The following is a 26,708-nucleotide window of genomic DNA, read 5'->3' as shown; positions in this document are numbered from 1 at the left end:
AAATGTAGATTCGGATGATGAGGATAAAGGCAAACAGGAGGCTTGCAAAGGCCCAAAACTCTTCTAGCTCCCTAAAAAAGTTAAGTCAGGCCAGGTGCTCATGCCTGTAATCCCAGCACTTTGGGAGGCCCAGGCGTTGTGGATCACATGAGGTCAGGGGTTCAAGACCAGCCTGACCAACATGGTGAGACCCTGTCTCTACTAAAAATACAAAAAATTAGTCAGTGTGGTGGCACATGCCTGTAATCCCAGCTACTTGGGAGGCTGAGGCAGGAGATCACTTGAACCTAGGAGGCGGAGGCTGCAGTGAGCTGAGATAGCGCCACTGGACTCCAGCCCGGGTGACAAGAGCAAAACTTCATCTCAAAAAAACAAAAAGTCAGATCAGCATGGAAAATGACACATGAGCCATTATTTCTTTAATAGATAAAAAGACAACAGAAGTGGCCAGGCGCCTGTAATCCCAGTACTTTGGGAGGCCAAGATGGGAGGATTGCTTGAGGCCAGGAGTTCAAGACCAGCCTGGTCAACATAGCGAGATCCTATCTTATTAGAAAAAAAAAAAGACAACAGCAGCATTTGTAGTTTTTCCGGTATCAACAGTCTAGCAAAATCTCAAATACAAAATATTAAAATACAAAGAATTAGAATTTGGGTGAGACTATTTCAGCATTCCAGGCACTGTTCTACAATTAATTGGATCAGCAACAAAATCCAGGACAAGAGCAGAAACCACACACAATGGTTCTCTATGAGTGCCTCTCTAAGAGGAGACAGATCTTTTTCCTCAAGTATCTTCTTAAAATTGTTTAGCAATAAAAAAAAAAAAGGTAGGCCAGGCGCAGTGGCTCACGCCTGTCATCCCAGCACTTTGGGAGGCTGATCACTTGAGGTCAGGAGTTCAAGACCAGCATGGCCAACATGGTGAAACCCCATCTCTATTAAAAATACAAAAATTAGCCACGCATGGTGGTGGCTCATGCCTGTAATCCCAGATACTCGGAAGGCTGAGGTATAAGAATTGTTTGAACCCGGGAAGCGGAGGTTGCAGTGAGCAGAGATTTGTGCCACTGCACTCCAACCTGGGCAACACAGTGAGAGAGAGAGAGAGAGAGAGAGAGAGAGAGAGAGAGAAAGAGAGAGAGAGAGAAAGAAGGAAAGAAGAAAGGAAGGAAGGGAGGAAGGAAGGAAGGAAAAGAGAAGAGAAGGCTCCTATCTCATGCTCAAGTTAGCTATTTCTGGAGTCAGATCAAAGCCTAGTTCCACAATTTATCAGCCACATGATTTTGGCCCTATTACATAGACCCTCTAAGACTCAGTCTCCTCATCTGTAAAATGAGGCTAAGAATAGAGTTATCTTGTTGTAGTGGTTGAGACATCTAGTAGAGTGTCTAGCATGTGGTAGATGCTCAATAGGTAGTATTTGTTAATATTAGGTTTTATGTTCTGCTGCCATTTTTATTCTTTATTAAAGCCAAACTCATTATTTCTCCCCCCAAACTCATATATCTTTTATAAGTTTCCCAGCCTGATAAATAATACCAAAGCTTTTCTAGTTTACCACATTCAAGTCCCTGGGATTGTCTTTCATCCCTCCACACATACCAGGTCCCTGCTACTCTGCAACAGCTCTCTACTGCATCCTTCATTTTCAGTTCTCTAACGTAAGATTATTATTTATTGAACACTTATAGGCTGTACCCCAAAGTTGGATGTTCACAGCTTTGTATAACTAGCTATCTCAAAAGCATATGTCACCTACTGCTTCAAAACAAACAAAAACTTCTCATAAGTCAACCATAGTCACAGGAAACAAATTATATGAATCACCACTTTCCTGTCCTGGGCTCAATGAGCATCACCCTCCAGCCTCTCTCTATCAAGCTGTACAAGCCCACTTTCCTCAAGTTCTAATTGAATGTCTTCATTTCAACCCCATTCAATTATCCTTGCCTTGTTGTAAGCATGACCTTTTCGTGTTTTTGCTAAGAAGAGCATGCTACAAAACATGCCTATTTCACAGGCACTTTAAAACAGACACATGAGGCTGGGCGCAGTGGCTCACGCCTGTAAATCCCAGCACTTCGGGAGGCCGAGGCAGGCAGATCACTTGAGGTCAGGAGTCCAAGACCAGCCTGGCCAACGTAATGAAGCCCCGTCTCTACTGAAAATACAAAAATTAGCCGGGCATGTTGGTGCGCGCCTATAGTCCCAGATACTTGGGAGGCTGAGGCACAAGAATCGCTTGAACCCATGAGGTGGAGGCTGCAGTGAGCCAAGATCACATCACTGCATTCCAGCCTGGGTGAGAGTGAGACTTCGTCACAAAAAAAACAAAAAACAAAAAACAAACAAAAAAACACATACAAATAAAAAGATAATTAACTATGCATATCTGCAGGGTAAAGGTCCAAACCAGAATATCTTTTTTTTTTTTTTTTTTGAGATGGAGTTTCACTCTTGTCACCCAGGCTGGAGTGCAGTGGTGCGATATCGGTTCACTGCAACCTCCGCCTCCCAGGTTCAAGTGACTCTCTTGCCTCAGCCTCCCGAGTAGCTGGGACTAAAAGCATGCGCCCCCACACCCGGCTAATTTTTGTATTTTTAGTAGAGACCAGGTTTCACCACGTTGGCCAGGCTGATCTTGAACTCCTGACCTCAGGTGATCTGCCCACCTTGGCCTCCTAAGGTGCTGGGATTACAGGCGTGAGCCACTGTGCCCAGCCTAGAACATCTTTCAAATGTGAGTAGTCATAATGAGTCCTAAAAAGAAGCTTAGTCACTGCTAAGAGTTTTCATATGCATGTCAATGTGTATATATAACAACTTATTATTATATATACAATAAATATATACAGCTTAATTTTGTTCAGCTGTCAAAAAAAATAGTGCAAGCTATATTTTTCCTTTGAAATTGAGCAGCATTAATTTCAGTAAATTAGGAAGTATGATCTTTGGTCTGGATCAGCCCAACATCATATTCTATGCACAAAAGACAAAATACACCTATTTATCAGCATGATCTCTCAATTACTGCAACAGTACACAGATTAAAAAAGTGACTTTCTTCTATACTTGTTCAAATATACAACATGCTAAGAATTATTTAATTATATATACACCCCCAGTCAACCTTTTCAAAAAGATACCCAATTTATGCATAAACAATCACACAGACCTGACTTATACATTTTTATAAACATTTCACTAAATTTTTAAAGGTATGCAAAACATATTGGCCTGATTACTTTACATAAGTACAATCGGGAAGATTACATACATTTTTAATTATAATATGAGTTTCATAATAATCCATTTGTTTGACCCTAAAGCATCAATCTTGCCAGAAGCATCAAATTCTCTATTTTTGGATAATGGGGTATAGATTTGAAGGTCTGATTTTAGCTGAGAAAAGGATATACTATCTATAACAAGCCTAATGACTAAACAGCTGCAGATTCTAAAAAAGAGTTTTATAATACTCTGAGATAGGCACTAATTTATGCTTTAAATTTTCCATCCAGTGACATCTTTTTAGACACATGCAAGGAGAAAGCTACAATACTTAAAGAGCTGGTGTGTGACCTCATGTAGTGAAGGACAGCAAAGAGAGAAATGTTTTAGATGTATCTCATTTGCAGCAACCTCACAGACTTGTTTTTTTTTTAAGTTATCTATTCTTCTATCTCTTCAGATGACCATAAGCCATATAAAGGCAAGAAAAGTATGGTTTATTTATCCTTGTAATTCAAAGTTCCCTACACACAGTAACTAAAAATCAGAGTTCACATTTAGAGTTGGTTTCCTAAGAGCAGAGATGTCCACTCTCATCCACTTTCACACTGGGCCCATCCTGCTGGCACTAACAGTGTGTGTTTTGAGAACCAGGTATATGAAACAACCATTTTAACAAATGAGTAAATAGAAAGATAAAAACAATATATTTAAATGATAAACTATTTTTATATAAAAGGCAGAAGGAGAGCTTAAAGTTACATGAAAGTATAGAGGAAAAGGTCACAGGTTGAAGTATGACAATGACTAGGAGAAAACATTTGGACTCTGTACATGATGTGTAATATATATCAGATATATGTATACGTATAATACATGTATGCATATGTGTATGTACATATGTAAGATATGTACATATCTCATAAATCTTTGAGTTTTAAAACCCAAGATTAGAAGTAAGAACTGAAGTTTCCATTTGCAATATTGCATAAACAGAGCCATTGTATAAAAGGAGGTTTTATGTTCGGGAAAAAGTCAAATTTAACTTAGAAACTAATAACCTATTTCTCCCAAGTAATATCCACCCAGGAATTTTTTTTAAGCTTCAGAAACTTATAACTAAAGGCAAGTCATTAAAAGTATAGCATTTAGCATTTTATTAGGGAGCTTTTCAATTGTTTAATTTCAAACTACAGTAATATTTCTTAACAAGGTGTTCAAGGTGCTAAATTTATTTTTATTATATTTATTATTTTAAATTCTTAATCATCCTTAATCAAGAACCAATAGTATTCGAACCATTTTTGAAAATTTAATGGCAAAGAGATCTTCAGATAACTACTATTAACATAAAATAGTTCAATCACCCAATTTCAAGAAGAATACAAAAGCCATTGCATGGAAGTAAGAGATTTGTGATCTAAACACAAAGATATATTAAGTGTCACGAAGGCTTAAATTCAAAAGGCAGGTAGTATTTTGTACAATAGGAAAGAAAAAGCAAATATAAGAGTATCATCTTTATTTATGTGTGTGCATATTTACATACATACACACACATACATTATTTTCAATAGATGACAGATTCAAGAGTTTAAATGTTTTGGGTTAAATTGCTAAAATCATCACAGACATAAATTACATCATTCTAAAACATCACGAAAAAACTTAAAATCTTGGTCTTAACAAATTATATGCAAATGAAGCCAAATACTCAGACTAGGTATGCCATAATAGAAAAATATTTAAACTAATGTTTGTTACAGTTTCAGCACTTGCCATCTGAAAGTTACTCTCCCAGTAAAACATGCTTACCACTGAACAACAGCTATGGAAACTTCAAATAACTTCTCTGAATAATTTGTGATTATTACCATAGCAAAATAATTTCTAGTAAGGTTCATTTCACAGCTGTTCAAGGGTAATCAACTATAGCCAGTAATCATAATCTACACTATTATCCCAAGTTCTAGCTCATATCCAAACACCTACCTTATTACCCTTCAAAATCTGGATTCAAATGCATCAAGCAATCTAAGTTAATGGGTCTACATGAAAAATAATTTAAAAAAAAACTTCTCTCTGCTCATAAGTACTTGAACATAAATTAAATCTGTCACTGCCCTGCCTTCTTATTCCTGTCCCACCACCTTTTCTCTTTTCCCATTAGGCAGCTTTTCACTTATACAGTCATGCATCACTTAATGACAAGAATACATTCTGAAAAATATGTCATTAGGTGATTTTTATCACTGTGCAAACATCATAGAGTGTACTTACACAAACCTAGATGGTATAGCCTACTACACATCTAGGCTACATGGTATAGCCTATTGTTCCAAGGCTACAAACCTGTATAGCATGTTACCTTACTGAGTACCATAGTCAATGATAAGTATTTGTGTATCTGAAAATGTTTTTTATCTAAACAAAAAATACCATATCATAATCTTACAGGACCACCATCATACATGCTGTCCACTGTTGATCTAAATGTCATTATGAGGTGCATGGCATAGGTCAGTTGAAAAAAAAAAATAGCACGTGATTGCTAAGAACTAAGGACTACCCAACTATGATCAAGCTTATCTAAAAGTAGTCTCCTTCTGGCAGCATTCACATATTAATTCCACTTCATTAAACAACATCCTCATAACCAGAGTTTTAATTACAGGTTGAGCATCCCTAATTCAAAAATCCAAAATGCTCCAAAATCCAAAACTTTGAGTACTGATATGATGCCACAAGTGGAAAATTCCACATATAAGTATTTAAACTTTGTTTTAGGCAAAAACTTAAAATATTGCATAAAATTACCTTCAAGCTATATGTATTAAGTATATATGAAACATAAATGAATTTTGTGTCTAGCCTTGGGTCCCATCCCCAAGGTATCTCATTACATATATGGAAATATTCCAAAATCCAAAAAAATCCAAAACATTTCTGGTCTCAAGCATTTCAGATAAGGAATGCTCAACCTGTACATGCCCACACGCAAAGACCACTACATTAGTTTCAAAACAGTTAAACATATACAGATATTTCTTTTCAAAAATAATGTACTTGCCTTGTGTCTGCATTTAAGTACAACTCCATAGGCTCCTATAATAAAAAGAAGTAAACAATCAAGGGCACGCATACAAACCACAGGTCTTGAAGAAATCAAAGCTCTGCTATATTGACATTGCTTCTCAGTGTTATAATAACGACTACTAAAGTGACAAGATTCTATAGTGATAATGCAATAATGAGCCACATACAAATGGAACATACTTTATTATACATTTATTATAAATCAAGAGTATAGACAAGTCATTTCTTCCAACAAGTATTTTTAAATGTTTCTTTTTAAAGAAAATTTCACTGGCGATATATTTAAATGTAGGGTTACACATTTATGAAGACAAGATTTGGTCTCAAGAACTTTGAGAATAAATGAAAATTAACTCAGAAGATTCTATGGAACTTAAAACTTAAGAGCTAGGCCAGGCACAGTGGCTCACGCCTATAATCCCAGCACTTTGGGAGGCCGAGGCTGGCAGATCACCTGAGGTCAGGAGTTCGGGACCAGCCTGGCCAACATGGCAAAAACCCATCTCTACTAAAAATACAAAAATTAGTTGGGTATAGTTGCAGGTGCCTGTAATCCCAGCTACTCAGGAGGCTGAGGCAGGAGAATCGTTTGAACCCAGGAGGCAGAGGTTGCAGTAGTCCAGATCGCGCCACTGCACTCCAGCCTGGGCAACAGAGCAAGACTCCATCTCGAAAACAAACAAACAAACAAAAAAACCTTAAGAGCTAATGACATCCCAATAGTAAGCTCAAGCACAGAGCCCACCAAATACATTATCTGTTCTAGAAGACATTAAAATTTTCCTCTAGGATACTGAAATGCTCCTCTTTGTTTTTTTTTTTCTGTTTTGTTTTGTTTTTTAAGTTTTTTTTGTAGAGACATGGTCTCACTATGTTGCCCAGGCTGGTCTCAAACTCCTGGCCTCAAGCAATCCTCCCACCTCAGCCTCCCAAAGTGCTGGGATTATAGGCATGCACCACCACACCCAGCTGAATGTCTCTCCTGACTGGCAAGGTAGTCCAGACCTCAGTATTCCAATTAATAGCTAGTAGGATTTGCTACCTTTTGCCATAAATAAAGACTCAGTTCATGCACAAAGGCCACAAGCACTCCCACTGTCTTTGGTGTATTTCAACAAGTAACTACCTTTGGGGTTACTTATCCTATTATCTAGGCAATAGACTTCTTCCTTAGAAGTAGGACAGAGTTGACAGCGAAGTACTCAGGAAACTGAGGTTAAAATTATAATGTGAAAAATCTAATTAAGAGAATCAAAATGTAATGAATGATAGCTGAGCTTTGCAGAAACATCAAGAATATTAACATTAGCAGACTGCCAAGCCTGCATTCATCTATGAGAAGGGGGCTTCAGGGATACAAAATTGGGAAATGTGTCTCCAACACAGTCTATGGGACCTGAACAAGTCTCCCTCACTTTGGTAGAGATTGATGAATCCTATTATCACAGTTAGCATAGAACCAGCCATTATAACCATCTAACTTAACTCCACAATTGCCAGGCAATTGTCCAATTCTAACTGCCTATGCCAGTTTTTCTATGGGGTAAAAAATACACTGTCTAAACTACAAGAATGCAGAGTTTGCTTGACAGTGTGTGTGTGTGTGTGTGTGTGTTTTGAGACAGTCTCGCTCTCTCATCAGGCTGGAGTGCAGTAGCACAAGCTCACTCACTGCAACCTCCACCTCCTGGGTTCAAGCGATTCTCCTGCCTCAGCCTCCTGAGTAGCTGGGACTACAGGCGCCCGCCACCACACCCAGCTAATTTTTTTATTTTTAGTAGAGACAGGGTTTCACCATGTTGGCGAAGATGGTCTGGATCTCTTGACCTTGTGATCCGCCACCTCAGCCTCCCAAAGTGCTGGGATTATAGGCACGAGTCACCGTTCCTGGTGACAGATTGTTATATACTTTATATGTATACCCTAGCCAAAAATACATGTGAGGTGCTTTCCAAAGAAAGAAACATACAGCAATGGTAGTTCTGATAACAACTTAAAGTAACATATTCTGATATATATATAACAGTCTGGTAATTTTGAGCCAATCCCAAAGAAGATGATCACCTATGGCTATACTGAGAAAAACTAGTTATGATCCAGAAAAACTTAGGCCCAGAATCTGGAGCATTCTAACCTTGTTACACCCTATGTGCTAGCCTTCTCCAGTCAGCAGCTTTATTGCATTGGTCTCTAATTCTAATACTTTTGAAAAATAAAATAGGCTATTCCAGAACAGATGGTAGGCAAGACACTGAAAATGAATTTTTACATAACATCGATGAAGAAATGGAAGAGGAGTTGACTAGTGAAGGAACAAAGACCTATTTGTTTTGTATGGTTTGAATTTCAGACCTTGAAACAAGCATCCAATGATTAAACTCTTTATTTTAATTGTTTCTATGTATTTGAAAGGATTTGCCAACTTTAAAACTTAATAACAGCTTTGCTGTTCACATAGGTGAACTTTTTTAGTCCTTTAGGAATTCAAAGTTTATTTGAAAATTCTGAAATATGAAATTTTTGTAACATATGCTTTAAAGATATAAATGCTAAGAAACCATAATTATAATCACTTATCTTCTGTTAACAGAATCATTTATCAAAATTTCCAAAGTTATCTTTAAGTCTAGAGCAAAAATCACTAAGCAGGAAAAATCAGAAGAAACGATTTTTTTTTAGGAGTCAGTTTATACAAAATGACATCATATTTCATCAAATCGATGGTATATCATTGGTCATGAGCATTATTTTATGTACTATTAGGAAAGGGAGAATGCTGCCAATTAAACTGTGACATGATACTGATTATAAGATACACCCTGATTTCAGAGATAAAATTGTATGCCTCAGAATTTACAAAACATAGTCTCCTATTTTCAAAGAAACAGAAGTTACTTATTTGTTTATTTACCAGGTATTAAGTAAAACTTAATATTCACCAACATGGTGAAACCCAGTCTCTACTGAAATACAAAAATTAGCTGGGCACAGTGGCTCACGCCTGTAATCTCAGGAGGCTGAGGCAGGAGAATCACTTGAACCCAGGAGGCAGAGGCTGCAGTGAGCCGAGATCATGCCACTGTACTCCAGCCTGGGTAACAGTGAGACTCTGTCTTGAATGAATGAATGAATGAATGAATGAATGAATGAATGAAATTTAAGTTATTCAAAATAAGCCTAGCTGATATAAAAATAAAATGGAACCAAGAAAAAAAATGCAGACTAAGGAACTCATGATTGCTTAAAAAAAAAAAATGAATGAAGGCAAAGACTGTTGTAACACTGGGGCTCTTTTTAAAAGAAAAGGGAAAAAAATCTTTGATTTATTAAACTTTAAAGGGTTTTAAAAAGTTATTAATTTTTTATTGGAGAGTGAGACCCAAATTGTTTAAGAGTAATTTTATTTTTAATATTTTAGACACACATGTGAACTGATATAGGTTAAATTAACAGGATCTAATTAGTAACTTTTTGGTGGTAGGAATAACTAACTGTTCATTGCTCAAAACTCAAGGAACGCAAAAATTCCAACTTACCTTCACCTACAACCCCAAGGATCTCAAATTTATTCATCACATTACCAATGTTAGGAATCTTCATGAAGACAAACTCCTCTTTTGATGCAAGCCACAAAACATGGCACCAAAAGAACTTCTCAGAAAGCTGTGCAGTAAGATCCAAAACCGTCTGAAGGAAGAAATTCTCACTGGTTGGTGGGAACTTTCACATATTTGTTCTAATCATGAAGTATTAAATGACTCCCTGAAAAAAACAAACACAATTAAAAGCTGTAAGTTTTATATGTGCAGTACTCTGGTAACCAATCTTACCTTTTTGTATAGTTATTTTTCAATCCATTTTAATGTTTTATACACTTAAAATGAAGAAGAAACCAACAGTAATAGGAGCGAAGAACCCAAAATGGAATGAATACAAACAAACAAATGAACCTCTCTGTATTTGAAATGAATAATATAACCACACTTTTGGGGACAAGGACAAATGAATTAACCACAGCTAACTTTTAAAAACAGCATTTTCACTATCTACTCTCCTAAAGCTAAAAATAAAAAGAATTATAAACAAATACTATATTCTACTTAGCTACCTGCTTTTATACAATGACATGAAACTTGTTTGTGTGTGTTCTAAGATTGGGCAAATAGGTAAATATTCTGTGAGTATATTGACCTTGGTTTCTTATTCTCATAAAGGGAGTAACAAATATAAAAAGGGAGAAGGCTTGGAGTTGGAGTTAACAATATAAGCTCAGTTTTTAATATATAGGAGTATAGACAGATATAAAGATGTTTGTGTAAATGTGCACTCACATACATGTATTTCCTAGCTCTGTCTGCTGAGAAGGCCTAGAAGCAATGATACCCCTATAGCTATGAACACAGCTGGTGCTCTAATAAAAGGAACTAGGGTTCCTTGAAGAAATGGCTGATTCCAAGGGTGGGGCAGGAGAAGGACCATAGGAGCCTAGGGCATATTTTTGTGGTGCCAGAAAGGAAATGCTCAAAGAATGATAGGGGTACCTCAAAAGGACACAGGAGTCAGTCAGACTGATGTGACTCCCACTGGCCTAATTGGGAATATTTGAGCAACAAAGTAAATAAGCACAGTAACAGATTATAACCCATATAATTTTTTTTAAAGTCCTTACTGACATAAATAAATAAATGGGGGAGAAGAGAAAGCTCTTTTGCGAAGTATAATTCCACATAATAAATGTAGTGATAAAATTAGAAGATCGCCATTTGGCAATCACTCTGGTAATAATTATTTCAAGCAAGTATGATCAACATATGCTAAAACTAGTGGTTGAAAATTTGATGGAAAACAGGATATTATCTAATCTCAAAGTATCTCTCCACAAGATACCTATTAATTACAAGAAGAAAAATAGTAATTTTACACTGAAGAATCCTGCCAGACACCACCTTAATTAAATGATCAAGTTAACGTCATCAATAAGGGGACAAACCAACATTATATGCCCCCTGATAGGATGTATCACATCACCACTTCTGTGGCATTCCTGACAGAAATGCAAAACCTGAATCTAATCACAAGAAGCAAGAGACAAGTCCAAGCTGAGGGACATTTTACTAAATAATTGGCCCATATTCTTTTAAAATGTCAAGGTCATGAAAGACAAGAAACAACTGAGTAACAAGAAGCGACTATTCCAGATTAAAGAAGATTAAGAGATATGACAATGAAATACATTGCATGATCCTGGATTACATCCTGGACAAGAAAAAGCTTTTGTTCTTTTTTTGCTATGAAGAACAACTGATACAATTCAAATGTTCACAGATTATAGTACTGTTGTCAGTAGTTTTCTAATTTTCATATTAGTACTTCGGTTATATAAAACAATGCTCTCATTTTTAAGAAACAGCACTAAAGTTTTTAAAGGGGCATCATGTTTACAACTTAAACCATTGAGAAAAATTATATGTGTGTATGAGGGAAGAGAAAAAAGACAGAAAGAATGATAAAGCAAATATGATAAAATATTAACACTTGGAAAATCTAGGTCAAGGGTATAGGAAGTAGGAAATTCTTTGCACTATTTTTGCAATTTTTCTCTAAATCTGAAATATTTTCAAAATAAGCTTTGTTTCAAAAAGCTTATCCCATCTCTAAGAATAACAGTGGTAACAACACAAAATATTGTTTTAAAAGGAAGAAACAAATCTAAACAAGAAGTTCCTTACTGCCTATAAAATCTGAAACTTTTAACAAGAATACCCCATGTGATGTGGGTAAGTATTGTCAAGGAGTGCCCTTCCATACACTGATGGTAGAAATGTAAATTGGTGCAAATTTTCTAAAAAGCAATATATACATAATTAGGTGATTTTAAAATGTGCATATCCTGATAAGGGCATCTGACAAAAACCTACAACAAACATCATTCTTAAATGCGAAGCAGTAGACACAGTCCCTTTAAAACTTAAGAACATGTGCCCAGGCACCATGGTTCACGCATATAATCCCAGCACTTTAGGAAGCCAAGGCAGAAGGATCGCTTGACCCCAGGAATTAGAGACCAGCCTGAGCAACACAGGGAGACCCAGTCTCTACAAAAACAAAAAAAAACAAACAAAAACAAAAAAAACCTAGCCTGGTGGGCATGGTTGTGGGAGGCTGAGACGGCAGGATCACTTGAGCCCAGGAGGTCAAAGCTGCAGTGAGCCGTGATTGCGCCACCGGACACTAGCCTGGGCAACAGTGTGAGACCCCGTCTCCACCAAACAAACAAAAACATGACAAGGAGTTCTACTATTAATACTTATTAACATTAGTATTAAACATCCTAGCCAGGCACAGTGGCTCGTGTCCATAATCCCAGCACTTTGGGAGGCTGCTGGGAGGCTGAGGAGGACGGATCACTCACGCTCAGGAATTCAAGACCAGCCTAGGAAATGTGGTGAAACCCTTTCTCTAGAAAAACTACAAAAACTAGCCGGGTGTGGTGGTGCACGCCTGTAGTCCCAGCTACTCTCAGATGGTGAGAAGGGAGGATTGCTTGAGCCCAGGAGGGCGAAGCTGCGGTGAGCCGTGATCGCACCACTGCACTCCAGCCTGGGCGACACCGCAAGACCCCGTCTCAAAAACAAAAACAAAAACATCTTTGTGGGTTATAGCTGGCTTAGTAAAATAAGAAACAATAAATGAATAAAATGTATGATTGAAAAGAGGGAAACGAAAACAGAATTTGCATATATTACCTCATAGAAAATTCAAAAGAATTCATAAATTATTGGAATTATTAGTGTTTGGCAAGGTAGCTGAACATAAGCTTAATACACAAATATCAGCAGCATCTGTAAAGAGCATTTGTAAGAAATAGAAAATGTAATTTTTAAAAATCACATTTATGGGCGGGGCACAATGGCTCACGCCTGTAATCACAGCACTCTGGGAGGCTGAGGCAAGCAGACTGCTTGAGCTCACGAGTTCGAGACCAGACTGGGCAACATGGCGAAATCCAGCCTCAACAAAATATATAAAAATTAGCTGCATGTGGCAGAGCATGCCTGTAGTCCCAGCTACTCCAGAGGCTGAGATGGGAGGATGGTTTGAGCCTGGGAAGCGGAGGCTGCAGTAAGCCAAGATTGTGCCATTGCACTCTAGCCTGGACAATAGAGCCAGACCTTGTCTCAAAGAAAAACAAAAACAAACCACATTTACAATAATTTTAAAAAGCACCTAAGATTTAACAAAAGATATTCAAAACCACTTTTCAAATATATATGTAACTTTACTCAAAGACATTAAAAAACACCTAAATAAGTTATCCAAATTTTACAGCTAGGAAGATTCAAAACTATAAAGGTATCAATTCTTTCCATATTGATCTATATAGTCAATGCAATTCCAATCACAATCCCAACAAGGTTTTCTAAAGAATTAAGACAAGCTGATTTTAAAATATATATGGAAGGGCAGAGTTCCAAGTAGAAGCAACACCCTCCTACTACAAGTATGAGCAGCAAAGAATAAGAAAAAGAAAAGAGTAAGAAAGATAAGAAAAGTTACAAGAGCACTAGGCTTTGAGGGTAGGATCTGGCAGGATGCCCTACTGAATAGGTTGAGGATTATAATAGAGTGAGGGAAATTAAGACAGGGTGGTTCTGGCACAGATAAATAACCAATAGAACAGATGTGAGAGCCCAGAATAAACCATACTTCAGTATCCCTACAGATTCCTACAGACCTTAAAGAAGTCAGAGTAACTCTTGAAGATAACTCAGACCATGTCACTTCTAATAAACTTCTCATTCAAAACCCTCTAATGGCCTCCCATATCATTAAGAGTGAAAACCAAAATCCACATGAGCCACAGGCCTTGACCTCCCCTCCTGATATCATCTCCTACTAGTCTCTCCCTTGACTAGCTTCACTCCAGCTACACTGACCTCCTTTCGCTATACTTAGCTTAGAAAACTTTAGTTCACTGGAATCAAAAATTTTTTAAGGATTATTCTGATATTTAGAGAAAAAGATGTCACAATTTGAGATGAAATATTTATTAATTCATTAAGCAAATAATTACTGACTGCCTCCCATGTTTTCAGGATAAGACACACAACAAAGTGGTAAACAAGACAGGCAAGGTCCTTACCCTCATGGAACTTTACATTTTGCTGGTGGAGAAAAAATACGAGACTATTATCTTGTATTTTGTTACGAAAGAGGGAAAAAGAATGATAGACAGGGAGGGCTTCTCTAAAAAGGTAACATTTGAGCTGAGATGGCAATGACAAGGAGCCAGCTATATGAGGATCTATGTCAGTCACATTCCTGGTAAAAGATGCTCAGATCATTTCTGAAAATGAATCACTCTTTCATTTTCTACGGCTGGTTTGAAAGAACACGCAGGAAATATTTAAATTCTACTCTCTGCCAATAATGGTATGGTTCATTTCAAAGGAAACTTGAGATAAAAATTAATCATTCTCACTAAGAAGACCCAAAAAGTTCTGTATATAAGTATTTGTAAAGAACATTTGTGGCCGGGCGTGGTGGCTCACGCCTGTAATCCCAGCACTTTGGGAGGCCAAGGCAGGTAGATGACCTGAGGTCAGGAGTTCGAGACCAGCATGACCAATATGATGAAACCCGATCTCTACTAAAAATACAAAAATTAGCCGGGTATGGTGGTGCGCGCCTGTAGTGCCACCTACTCGGGAGGCTGAGACAGGAGAATTGCTTGAACCCAGAAGGCAGAGGTTGCAGTAAACCGAGATCTTAACTGCTGCACTCCAGCCTGGGCGACAGAGCGAGACTGTCTCAAAAAAATAAAAAAAAATAAAAATTAAAAGAAAAAAAAATTTGGTCTCACTATTCTTTGTGGCAGTCAAAACTGAGTAATAAAAACTGGGAATTAGGCCAGGTGAGGTGGCTCATGCCTGTAATCCCAGCACTTTGGGAGGCTGAGGAGGGTGAATAACCTGAAGTCAGGAGCTCGAGACCAGCCTGGCCAACACGGTACAACCCCGTCTCTACTAAAAATACAAAAATTAGCCAGGCGGTGGCAGGCGCCTGTAATCCCAGCTACTCGGGAGACTGAGACAGGAAAATCACTTGAACCCGGGAGGCAGAAGTTGCAGTGAGCTGAGATATTGCCATTGTACTCAAGCCTGGATGACAAGAGTGAAAACTCCGTCTCAAAAACAAAAACAAACAAACAAAAAAAACTGGGAATCAGAATGTGAGTGGGGCCAGCTACAGTGGCTCACGCCTGTAATCCTAGCACTTTGGGAGGCTGAGGCAGGCAGACTGCTTAAGGTCAAGAGTTGGAGACCAACCTGGCCAACACGGTGAAACCCCATCTCTAGATAAAATACCAAAAAATTAGCCGGGTGTGATGGTGGGTGCCTGTAGTCCCAGCTACACAGGAGGCTAAGGCACGAGAATTTTTTGAGCTTGGGAGGTGATGGTTGCAGTGAGCCAAGATCACGTCACTGCACTCCAGCCTGGGCGACAGAAGGAGACTCGGTCTCAAAACAAATAAAAAAAAATAATAATGATGTGAGTGGATACATATCTTGGATGTCAAGAATGGTCTTTTAAATACCAGTATTCATACTGAAGAAAAAAATTATGCCATATTGGATTTAGCTGCAATTTTATATGAATATAACTGATTAATCTTTTTTTTTTTTTAAGGCATAAAAACTAAAACGTTTTAGTTCTGGTGATGGCAAACTACATATCTTGGATGAAATGTCCCTTTACAGACAAATACAAATGCTAGAGGGAATACTTTTCAGAAACATCTTAAAAGCCCCAAACACTTAACAAGATTGTGAAGAATTACCTGGCTAAAATCAAAGCAATCAAAGCAAAAGAATAGAATCCAGAGAGATAATCCAAACCACCCAAAACTATTTTAGCTTTTCTGGTATTTGAAGATCCAGAAAATGAGAGAAAAACAGGTTTGCTCTTGAAATCGTTAGAGATCAAGGAACACAAAATTCAAAGTCAAGGGTGTCTCAAAATGAGAAAGTTTGTTAGCAATAATTTATTGTATATTTCAAAATAACTAAAAGAGTGGAATTGGGAGGTTCCTAACACAAAGAAATGATAAATGCTTGAAATGATGGATACCCCAATTACCCTGATCATTACATATTGTATGCTTGTATCAAAATATAACATGTATCCCATAAATACATACAACTATTAAGTAGCTATAATCATTAAAAATAAAATTTTTATAAATAAGGAGAAAGTTTGATAAATCACTACTCACTTGAAGCCAAAACCCCAGGATATACTCCCAGGATAAGAAAAAACAGAAATAAATCAGCCCTTGGACAAACTTGAACTGTAGGTTTATGTCATCTGGGTGATCTAGATAAAATCTTTAAATGTACTTTGGATTAAGGTGGTTCCACATTCAGATTGTTAAAGCCACCAGTTGTCTGGGTGAAACAAAGAAAAAAAGCAACGCTCTGAGGGAAGATGGCATCAACCAGGCCTCACAATACTGCTACAGATAGTTTCTCATTTACAATGTGCAGTACATAATCAAAGATGGCCAAACACGCAAGGTAAGATACCACGAACAAGAACCAATAGAAACAACTGAAAAAGAAAATGATCTCAAAAGACTTTGGGTCAGGGATAGCCTATAAATGATCAGCAATAGCCTACAAAACAACGGTAGGGTTGATGCAATAAAAACCAGACTGGCCGGGCGCAGTGGCTCACGCCTGTAATCCCAGCACTTTAGGAGGCCGAGGCCGAGGTGGGTGGATCTCGAGGTCAGGAGATCCAGACCATCCTGGTTAACATGGTGAAACCCTGTCTCTACTAAAAAAAAATACAAAAAAATTAGCCGGGCATTGTGGTGGGTGCCTGTAGTCCCAGCTACTCGGGAGGCTGAGGCAGGAGAATGGCAAGAACCCGGGAGGCGGAGCTTGCAGTGAGCCGAGATCGATCCACTGCACTCTAGCCTCGGCGACAGAGCGAGACTCCATCTCAAAAAAAAAAAAAAAACCAAAGACTGAACATTGTGACAGAACTAAAAGGTCCAAAAGGTGAAAGATCAAACTATAAAAATAAATTAGAATGCTAGATAGAGAGCATAACAAAAAAAGAGAACTAAATGAAAAACATTAGGATAAAGAAGACATTGAACATGTTTTTAAAATTTGACCAAATGAACATATAAACTATAGCAAAGAACTGCAAAATATCTTTTTCTCCTCTCCAAGCCCACATACAACATTCACAAAAACTGATCATATGCTAGGCCATAAAGCAATTCAAAATAAATTACAAGGGCCGGGCACAGTGGCTCGGGCCTGTAATCCCAGTATTTTGGGAGGCTGAGGTAGGCAGATTACTTGAGGCCAGGAGTTCGAGACCAGCCTGGTTAACATGGTGAAATCCCGTCTCTACTAAAAATACAAAACTTAGCCAGGTGTGATGACCACGTGCCTGTAGTCCCAGCTACTCAGGAGGCTGAGGCACGAAAATCACAGAGGATGCAGTGAGCCAAATGGCGCCACTGCACTCCAGCCTGAGCAACAGAGCAAAACTCCATCTCAAAAATAAATAAATAAATAAAATAAATTACAAGGACTGAAGTAAAAGGATGGTCTCTTTCCACAACTAAAGTTGATCAATCACAAAAGAAGTAGTTAGAAAATAATTCTTATGTTTGGAAATAAATACACTCCCAAAATAATCCGTATGTCAATCAAGGAAGAAACCATAATACACTTAACAATAACAAAAATACAAATCTATAGAAAGAAAACAATGCTTAAGGAGGAAATTGAGAATCTTATATGCATATATCAGAAAATACTAAAAACTGGAAACATATGAACTAAGCATCAAACTCAAGAGGCTAAACAAAAGAAACACAAAATGAGCCCAATGAAAATGTGAAGAAAGAAATGAGTAAGAGCAAAAATTCATGAAACAGAAAACACAAGTAATAAAAAGATCAGGCTGGGAACCTACAGAACTGTGAGCTAATAATATATGGTGTCTTAACATGGCTAAGCATGTGGTAAGTTATTATGCAACAGAAAACTGATACAACAGCATTGTTTCTTTTATATACAGTTTAAAAACAGGCAAAGCTGAACTATAAACTATATTAAGTATGTACATGTAAGTGGTAACTGTATAAAAAAGTGATCCAGGAAGTGTTTATTGTAAAAAAAATCAGGATATTAATTACCTCTAAGGAGGGACTGAGATTGAGAAAAGACATATGGCAGCCTGGCACTTTGGAAGGCTGAGGCGGAAGGATCACTTAAACCCAGGAGTTTGAAACCAGCCTGGGCAACATAATGAGACCTTGTCTCTACAAAAACTTTTTTTTTTTTTTTTTTTTTAAATTAGCTGGGCGTTGGTGGCGAACACCTCTAGTCCCAGCTACTTGGGAGGCTGAAGTGGGAGGATTCCTTGAGCCTAGGTGATCACAGCTGCGGTGAGCCATGATTGTGCACTGTGCACTGTGCACTGCCTGGGTGACAGAGAAAGAAAGGAAAGAAAGGAAGGAAGAAAGGGAAAGAGAAAGGGAAAGGGAAAGGCTAGACAAGACAAGACAACACAACACAACACAGGAGGGGTTCCTGGGGCACTATTTCTATGTCTTGAGTGATGGTTAAATAGACATTCACTTATAATTGTTCATTAGAGTATATACTTATGTTTAATGTATTCCTATGTTGTTATATTCCATTATAAAACAAGCTTTTAAGACCTCAGAATATATCTGATAATGATTTCATATATAAATAGTTCCTTCGTCATTTATATGGTATTAAAAAGTAATTTTTATCAAAGACAAAGCATTGCAGTATCACATTAAACAAGAAAGTTTAACTGTTCTCTCTCTCGGAAGTTCAAGACACCACATAAGGCACTATGTTTAGTGCTGGGTATCACAACAACAAAACCAAAAATTGCCAATAACTGATAACCTGGATAGTGACCACTCACCTAAAACCATGCCAGATGAGGAACTGGTAAGGAAACCAGGTGAGTTTGGCCTCAGTGAGAGATGACTGACATCCAAATGTCTGAAGACTTTGGAAAAAATGGAATCGAGCCAGTGATTTATTCCAGGGGACAGAACTAAGATCAGTAGTAGAAGCAAAAAGGAGACAAATTTCAGGTCAGTAGTGATTGGAACATGTAAACCAAAAATAAAATCCTAAATTAGCCAGGGGTGGTGGCGTATGTCTGCAATCCCAGCTACTCGGGAGGCTGAGGCAGGAGAATTGCTTGAACCCAGGAGGCAGAGGTTACAGTAAGCCGAGATAGCACCATGCACTCCAGCCTGGAAAACAGAGCAAGACTCCATCTCAAAAAGAAAAAAAAAAAAAAATCCTAAACCCCCCAACTGACTGAACAAACTCCTTCCTGGCCAAGGGCACCCCAGAGAAACCTGAAAAACTGAATTCCCAACCAGGAAGAGAGGTCAGACATACCTCGTTATACTCCCTCTTTTTGGATGGCGATCCTAAGACTGGCAAACCAGACACTGTGGCAATAAGATACCAAATTATAAACAACACCTAAGGTCAGGCAAAGTAGGGGTTAAGTCACGCCCTACAAACCATAAAGCCTCATCAGAGATGATTAACCTAGTATAAAGTATAATGTGGCTTACTTTCCAATCTGACTGTGTTATAGCATCACATGACAAATAGCAGACCCTGAAGGCAATCAAAATATTTTACCCCAAAATATATTTCTTTGACATATTTTAAAATAACTGTCATGGGGCCAACAGAATCTCCATTAGTGCAGCCAAGACTTCCCTTTCTGGGCCTTTCCCCCAACCTAGGAAAGATTAACTGAGAGCCTGACACCTTTAAGGTCTGAAAAGAGACATTTACCATCTATTCTCCCTGAAAGCTGCTACCTATGAGGCTTTATCTACATAACAAGAACCTTGGCCTCCGCAACCCCCTTATCTTAACTTTAGCATTTCTTTCTACTGACTTCAAGTCTTTAGAAAAAGCTTAACTCTTTCAACCAACTGCGAATCAGAAAATCCTTTAATCCACCTATGATCCCCCACTACCTTGGCTGAACCAATGTACATCATCCTCCAAGTACTGACTGATGATTTTACCTACAATTCTTCTCTCCCTAAAACATATAAAAGCAGACTGCGATCTGATAGCCTAGGACATATTTTGTCAGGGCTCTTGAGACTGTTCCCCAGACCATGGTCACTCACATTAGCTCAGAATAAACCTCTTTAAAATATTTTACAGAGTTTGGTTTTAACATTAACAAAATAATCAATCATCAACGGTTATTCATTCATTCTCATTTTTGTCATACTTGTCAGATGCCTACAATGGGACAGCCACTATTGTAGATACTTCAGGATATAGTGGTGAACAACATGAACCATGCTCCTGCTCTCATGGAGCTAAAGGAGATAGACAATAAATATGATAATTTCAGACAGTGACAAGTATTATAAGGAAATAAAACAGAGTCTTATGATAGAGTTATGGCAGTTGGGAAGGGGAGAGGTCCTTTAGGTAGGAGATCTGGGGAAGGTTGTCTGAGAAGGCAGTATTTCAGAGAAATCTGTCCCATGTAAAAATTCCAAGCCACCAGGGCTATGAGAAGAGTGTTCAAGGCAGTACAAAGAGTCTTAGAGAGTTTGATAAATTCAAGGAACACAGAAGGCCTGTATATCTGAAGCAGAACAGACAAGGAGGAACCTCGCAAGAGGCAGGAAGGGGCCTCTGCAAACAGTTTGTCCCTGGTAGAAAGGAATCCTGTACTAAACTAGATGCCCTCTAAGGTACCTACTAACGTGAAGATTCTAACTCCCTCAAAAATTGTTTGCGTTTTTGATTACCAGTCACTAACTGTGTAAACAAATAACCAAATGCATTTTAGGTTGGATTTGACTCACACTAAGAAAATACATGTAAAATTAAGCAATGTTTCTGTATTAGCAAACAAGCAGGTATCTAAAGAACTGACAGAAACGTAGGCTTACAATTTATTTCATAGATTATCAGTATTGAATTTAAGAGCTGCCTGGGCCTTGAATGTTTTCTTTGTTACTGAAATTATAATCTTCATCTCAACGGGTCTTTTCTTCTTCCCAAAGAGAGTACAAAATCAGTTGAATCATGAGTTTTGTTTTTGTTCCTGGCATTGTTTTTACACATCCAAATGAGAGAACCATTTTGTCACTGAAAATTGCATAGGAATACATTTGGTACATGACTAAACTTCTGTTATAATAAGAGAGTTCAAATGGTTGGAAAGCATCTTAAAACTCAAGATCCACATATAGAAGAAAACCATTTCTATGGAAGGCACGGCCTTGTGAAAAACACCCTAATTAATTACCCTTTTGTAAAGACTTCTCCATGCTGAATACAAGCAAGGAGATGAAGCACTCCTACTTAGTTTTCTTTCTAGATGGGGCCATCTGACCCATAATTAATAGGATCTTCATTTTGCTTTATTCTCCCAATAGTGGAGAGTAACTTGATTTATCAATCCATCCTTTATAATTCAGTCCCCCCTTATTAAATCAAACAGATATTTGATTATCATGAGTTATACACAATTTACTAGCATAAAAATTTCAAACTACCAAATATGTTATGTGCCTCCCTACCCTTGACCTTCAGAATCCTTCCACAAGGTAGGAAATCCAGTATCAACCCAATGTATCTTCTACCAGCTACTTGATACTTCTCCCAGCACTGCCAATCCTCCTAAACTCCCAGCCCTTCCTAATATGAGGGTCTTTGGATTCAGATTGAAAAACAGAGCTAAGGCTGGGCTGGGTGGCTAACGCCTGTAATCCCAGCACTATGGGAGGCCAAGGCGGGTGGATCACCTGAGGTCAGGCATTAGAGACCAGCCTGGCCAACGTGGCAAAAACCCCATCTCTACTAAAAAAAAAAAGAAATACAAAAAATTAACGGGGCATGGTGGCACATGCCTAGTAATCCCAGCTACTTGGAAGGCTGAGGCAGGAGAATCACTTGAACCCAGGAGGCGGAGGTTGCAGTGAGCCAAGATCTTGCCATTGCACTCCAGCCTGGGCGACAGAGCAAGACTTTGTCTCAAAAAAAAAAAAAAAAAAAAAAGAAAGAAAGAAAGGAAAAGAAAAACAGAGCTAAAATGGGATCAGAGCCAGGGGCGTTGGCTCACGCCTGTAATCCCACCACTTTGGGACGCTGAGGCAGGCCGATCGCTTGACTCCAGGAGTTTGAGACCAGCCTGGGCAACATGACAAAACCCTGCGTCTACAAAAAATTAACCAAGCGTGGTGGTGCATGCCTGAGTCCCAGCTACTCTCAGCTACTCAGGAGGCTGAGGTGGGAGAATCATTTGAACACAGGAAGTCGAAGCTGCAGAGAGCCATGATCATGCCACTGCACTCTAGCCTGGGTGATGAGCAAGACCCTGCCTCAATAAAATAGGATCAGAGAAACTCAGAGTTCATACTAAAACTGTACTATTTCAGATACCCTATTGGTTAAAAGGATTTTGAAGACATCTTCATGAAAATATAAAGATCAATTTTAACATGGTTTCTTTGGGGTAATATTTTCTGAACTGCAAATTCTAAGTAACTGAATTTAAAATAAACTTATAGAAGTTGGGGACCACCTAGATTTTGCTGGATTGATGTGGGTCAGAAAATGTGATCTGAGTTATTGTCCTCAACTCCAAGAAAAATAAACTTCACATGAAAAAGGAATGGAAGGAACTGAAGTCCAAGACTTGAAGAACACCTACAGGCTTTAAATGAATTCAAGATCATTGACCTGGATAAATTTCATGTTTGAAATGCTTTAAGACTTTCAAAATGGAATTGCTGAAATTTAGTAGTCTTGGGAAAATCACAGGGAAAAGAAGAGGAGAACAAAGACTGGCCAAGAGCAAATGTCCCATTTTCCAGAAAGGGCAAAACAGTACATTCTGTAAACTCTACACCTAAGGGTTTATAGTTAAGCAATCATTCAATGTTTTGAGAGCTAACCATGTACCGGGTACTATGATAGATTCTGGGACATAACAGTAAAGAAAACAGACAAGATCCCTATCTCATAGAGCTTAATCAAAGACTCACACAGTAAGTATAAAACAGTAAATATTAGTGCTATGAAAGAGATATAAGTTGCTGGAAGGGCTTATGACAGGGGTTTCCCACCTATTAGGAAGAGTTGTTGGCTCTCTTAGAGAAAGCAATTAGTGAGCTGAGGCCTGTAGAATAATTCAACATAAACTCATGGAAGAAGGGGGATGCTCCAGGAGAAAATAATTTATGCTAAAGCCCCAAGTCAGGAGGGAACAGGGTGACACAAGAAACCCAAAGGTGAGGTGGGGAGGGGTGGAGGTCAATAACATAGTACAAGGTGAGGCTAGAGAAACAGCAGGTTGGGCTATTTCAAGAAGCATAATCTTTGCCATGGGACACAAGGACTTACAGGAGGGTTTGGATTCAGGGAGTGGTATGACAATCTGATTATTTGCAGTTTGAAAAGATCACATAAGCTACAGAGTAGAGAATGGCTCAGTACCTGGAACGGGAGACATCAGTTTTGGGCTGGAACAGCTAGGAAGCCATGGCAGCCACCCAGGTGAAAGATAAAGGGAGGATGGACTAAATTGGTGGATATTAAGAGAAATGAATAGATTTGGGACATGTTGGAGAGAAAGTCAATACCACTGAGGATGGATTAGAGACAGGGAGGGAGGGGCAAGGATAACTTCTTGGTTTTGGGCTTGGGCTATGTATGAGTAGAGACACATGAGAGGTGCTGTTTCTTCACTGAGGAAGACTAGAAGAGAAGGAGGTTAAGGGAAGGATAGAAATCCAAGGTTCCATTTGTCAAGTTAAGGTTGAGTTTAGATATCCATAAAAATGGAAAAGGTACAAACTACAGGAAAAATAGAAATGAAAATCTGAGGAAAAGAATCTGCAACTTATATCACAAAGTTAATCTCAATACACAGAAGGCTACTCCTGCTCATTAAGAGGGGCGGAAACCCAATTTTTAAAATGAGCAAAGTGATATGAACAAATAGTTCAGAGAAAAAGAAACACAAATGGCTCTTAAACATAAAAAAGTTACTCAAATTTACATATAATACAAATAGAAGATTAAAACCACACTGAGATACAATTTTTTACATTAGCAAAAACCAAAAATAACATACCATGTTGATGAGAGCATGAGAGAATTAAGCTTGCTCATACACTGCTGGTGGGAATATATATCAAATTGGAAACCAATTTGATAAAATCCTTCAAAACTAAAAACATATTCTAATGACACAGCAATTACATTTCCAGAATTTATCCCCAGAAACACATACACACACACCACATAATGTATACATACATTATTCACTGCAACATTGTGTGCAAAAACAAGAATGGAAACAGTCTAAATACACATCAACAAGAGCCTAGTTAAATGAATTACAGTACACCCATTCAAATATTTTAAGCTAGAGACAGAAGTGAAATATGTATGTACAGTACTCTAATCAGCATTTCATAAATTTTAGCTATGTCGTCATTAATTTATTATCCAACAAATTAAAATTGTGCTTAAAACTATTTTAATTAAATATCACGTATCTTTTTTGTATACTGTGGTTCAATATAAGATTATATTGAAAAAAAGGAGTTACTGTTTTTAAAAGTTTGAAAATCCGCTAATTAAAAAGTATAAAAGTACATGGTAGAGGTTATTGATCCTGAAGACATGACGAGATTTCAAACACTGTCAATGACATGGAAAATTCACAAAGGGAGCTTCCAGGCTAAACTTTATTAATATTTTGAAAAACAGACCCTCTTATCAAGTCTTCAGACTCCTGGTCCTTGTGGCTATAAACTGCAAACTACATGAGAGATTTTCTGAAACCTAGGTTTCTTTCACCAAGCCAAACTATCAGATTTATGGTTGATCTTGACAACTTTTGTTTCCTCATTTAAAAAATAAGGCTCCTCAGTTGGACGATCTCCAAGTTCCTTTTTAGCTTTCAAGTCCCACAATTTAATTCTAAACACTAGGACCCTTTCAAATTGAAAATGAGCACAAAAATCCTCAATAAATAAATGTCAATTCCTAAGGCACCAATATAAAATATATAAAGCCTACCCTCTTTTTTCATTACGGTTCCAAATCATTTACCAAGGTAAGCTTCCAGAGCAATTGAGTAAATTCATTCTAAACAAGGGAAGGCCCGGAGTGATTATCTTTCAGCATATTTCAGAGAAACAGGAAAAACAAAGTAAGTGGAATACCACTGGCCAAACAGCTGGTGATGAAGCTATTCCTGTGAGGGTCACTTATGTCAAAGGGAAAAAACATTGTAATAATGAGTAGACAGCAGCAACTTTGCGAGGCATGGACAGGAAGTCTGGGATGTCTTCCAAATGTATTGGAAGTTATTTTTATTTACAGAGATATTTGTGTCCTATTTAAAATATAGAAGAAACTGAAGAAAAATCAAGCGAAAATCTTTGCACTTCCTCAATTGTTTGTGCTGCTAACTTCAGAAGGGTACATAAAATTACTTTGGCCATACAAATAATAGTCAAAAATACAAGCAATTTCATCAAGACCATTAATTGATAAAAGCATTCAATTAAATTCCAAAGAGATCTGAGAAGCTGACTAATAAATAATAACGATTTAAAAAAGAAAAGATAGATTCTTTCCCTCAAAGAGGATACAATTTTTTAAAAAGATATGGTTAAGAGCACTTTTGAGTTATAGCTTTCCCGCATACTACCTTAATGATGAGCTCAGCAGTCTCTTGAAGCTTTGGTACATTTCCATTTGTAAGCTGAAGATTCATGTGCCTACCTGAGGGCTTTTTTTTTCCCCCAGACAGCAAATGCGTGGTATCTTTTCCAACACCAATTCTGATTCTCTGACACCAACTGAGTATCCTTCAATTCAATCCACAGGTTTAAGGGCTCAGTCTCACAAAACTGCCCTCACTTCGGATTCCTGTCACAAGTCCCAGGTCCCCAGGCTATTCATACTTCTATCCAACTTGGCTACAAATTTGGGGGTTCCCACAACTCACTCTCCTCAAGTTTGATAATTTGCTAGCGTGACTCACAGAACTCAAGGAAATGCATTACTTACATTTACTACCAGTTTCTTACAAAGGATACAACTCAGGAACAGCCAAATGGAAGAGATGCACAGGGCAAGGTATGAGGGGTTGGGGAGCCAGCACAGGCCTTCCGTGGCTTCTCAGAGCACACCAGCCTCCCAGCACCTCGATGATTTTGACAGAGTCAAACTCTAAAATATTTTAAGAGATTTATTCTGAGCGAAATATGAAGACCATGAACT

The 26,708-nt window shown here is 38.0% G+C and overlaps 1 protein-coding gene across 1 annotated transcript in view; it reads right to left on the bottom strand.

The window, feature by feature from the left end:
• CDKL5 (cyclin dependent kinase like 5) overlaps window positions 1-26,708 on the bottom strand; it is a 227,369-nt gene that overhangs the window by 136,465 nt on the left and 64,196 nt on the right. The window contains exons 2-3 of the mRNA XM_004063871.5: window positions 9,867-10,092; window positions 6,305-6,339 (exon numbers count right to left, since the gene is read on the bottom strand). Coding sequence (XP_004063919.2) covers window positions 6,305-6,339; window positions 9,867-9,930 — 99 coding nt within the window. The 5' untranslated portion in view covers window positions 9,931-10,092. The remainder of the gene's footprint in view (window positions 1-6,304; window positions 6,340-9,866; window positions 10,093-26,708) is intronic.

The sequence above is a fragment of the Gorilla gorilla genome, chromosome X (assembly GCF_029281585.2).
Source record: "Gorilla gorilla gorilla isolate KB3781 chromosome X, NHGRI_mGorGor1-v2.1_pri, whole genome shotgun sequence".
NCBI lineage: Eukaryota > Metazoa > Chordata > Mammalia > Primates > Hominidae > Gorilla > Gorilla gorilla.
This window is presented reverse-complemented; position numbering and strand designations above follow the sequence as displayed.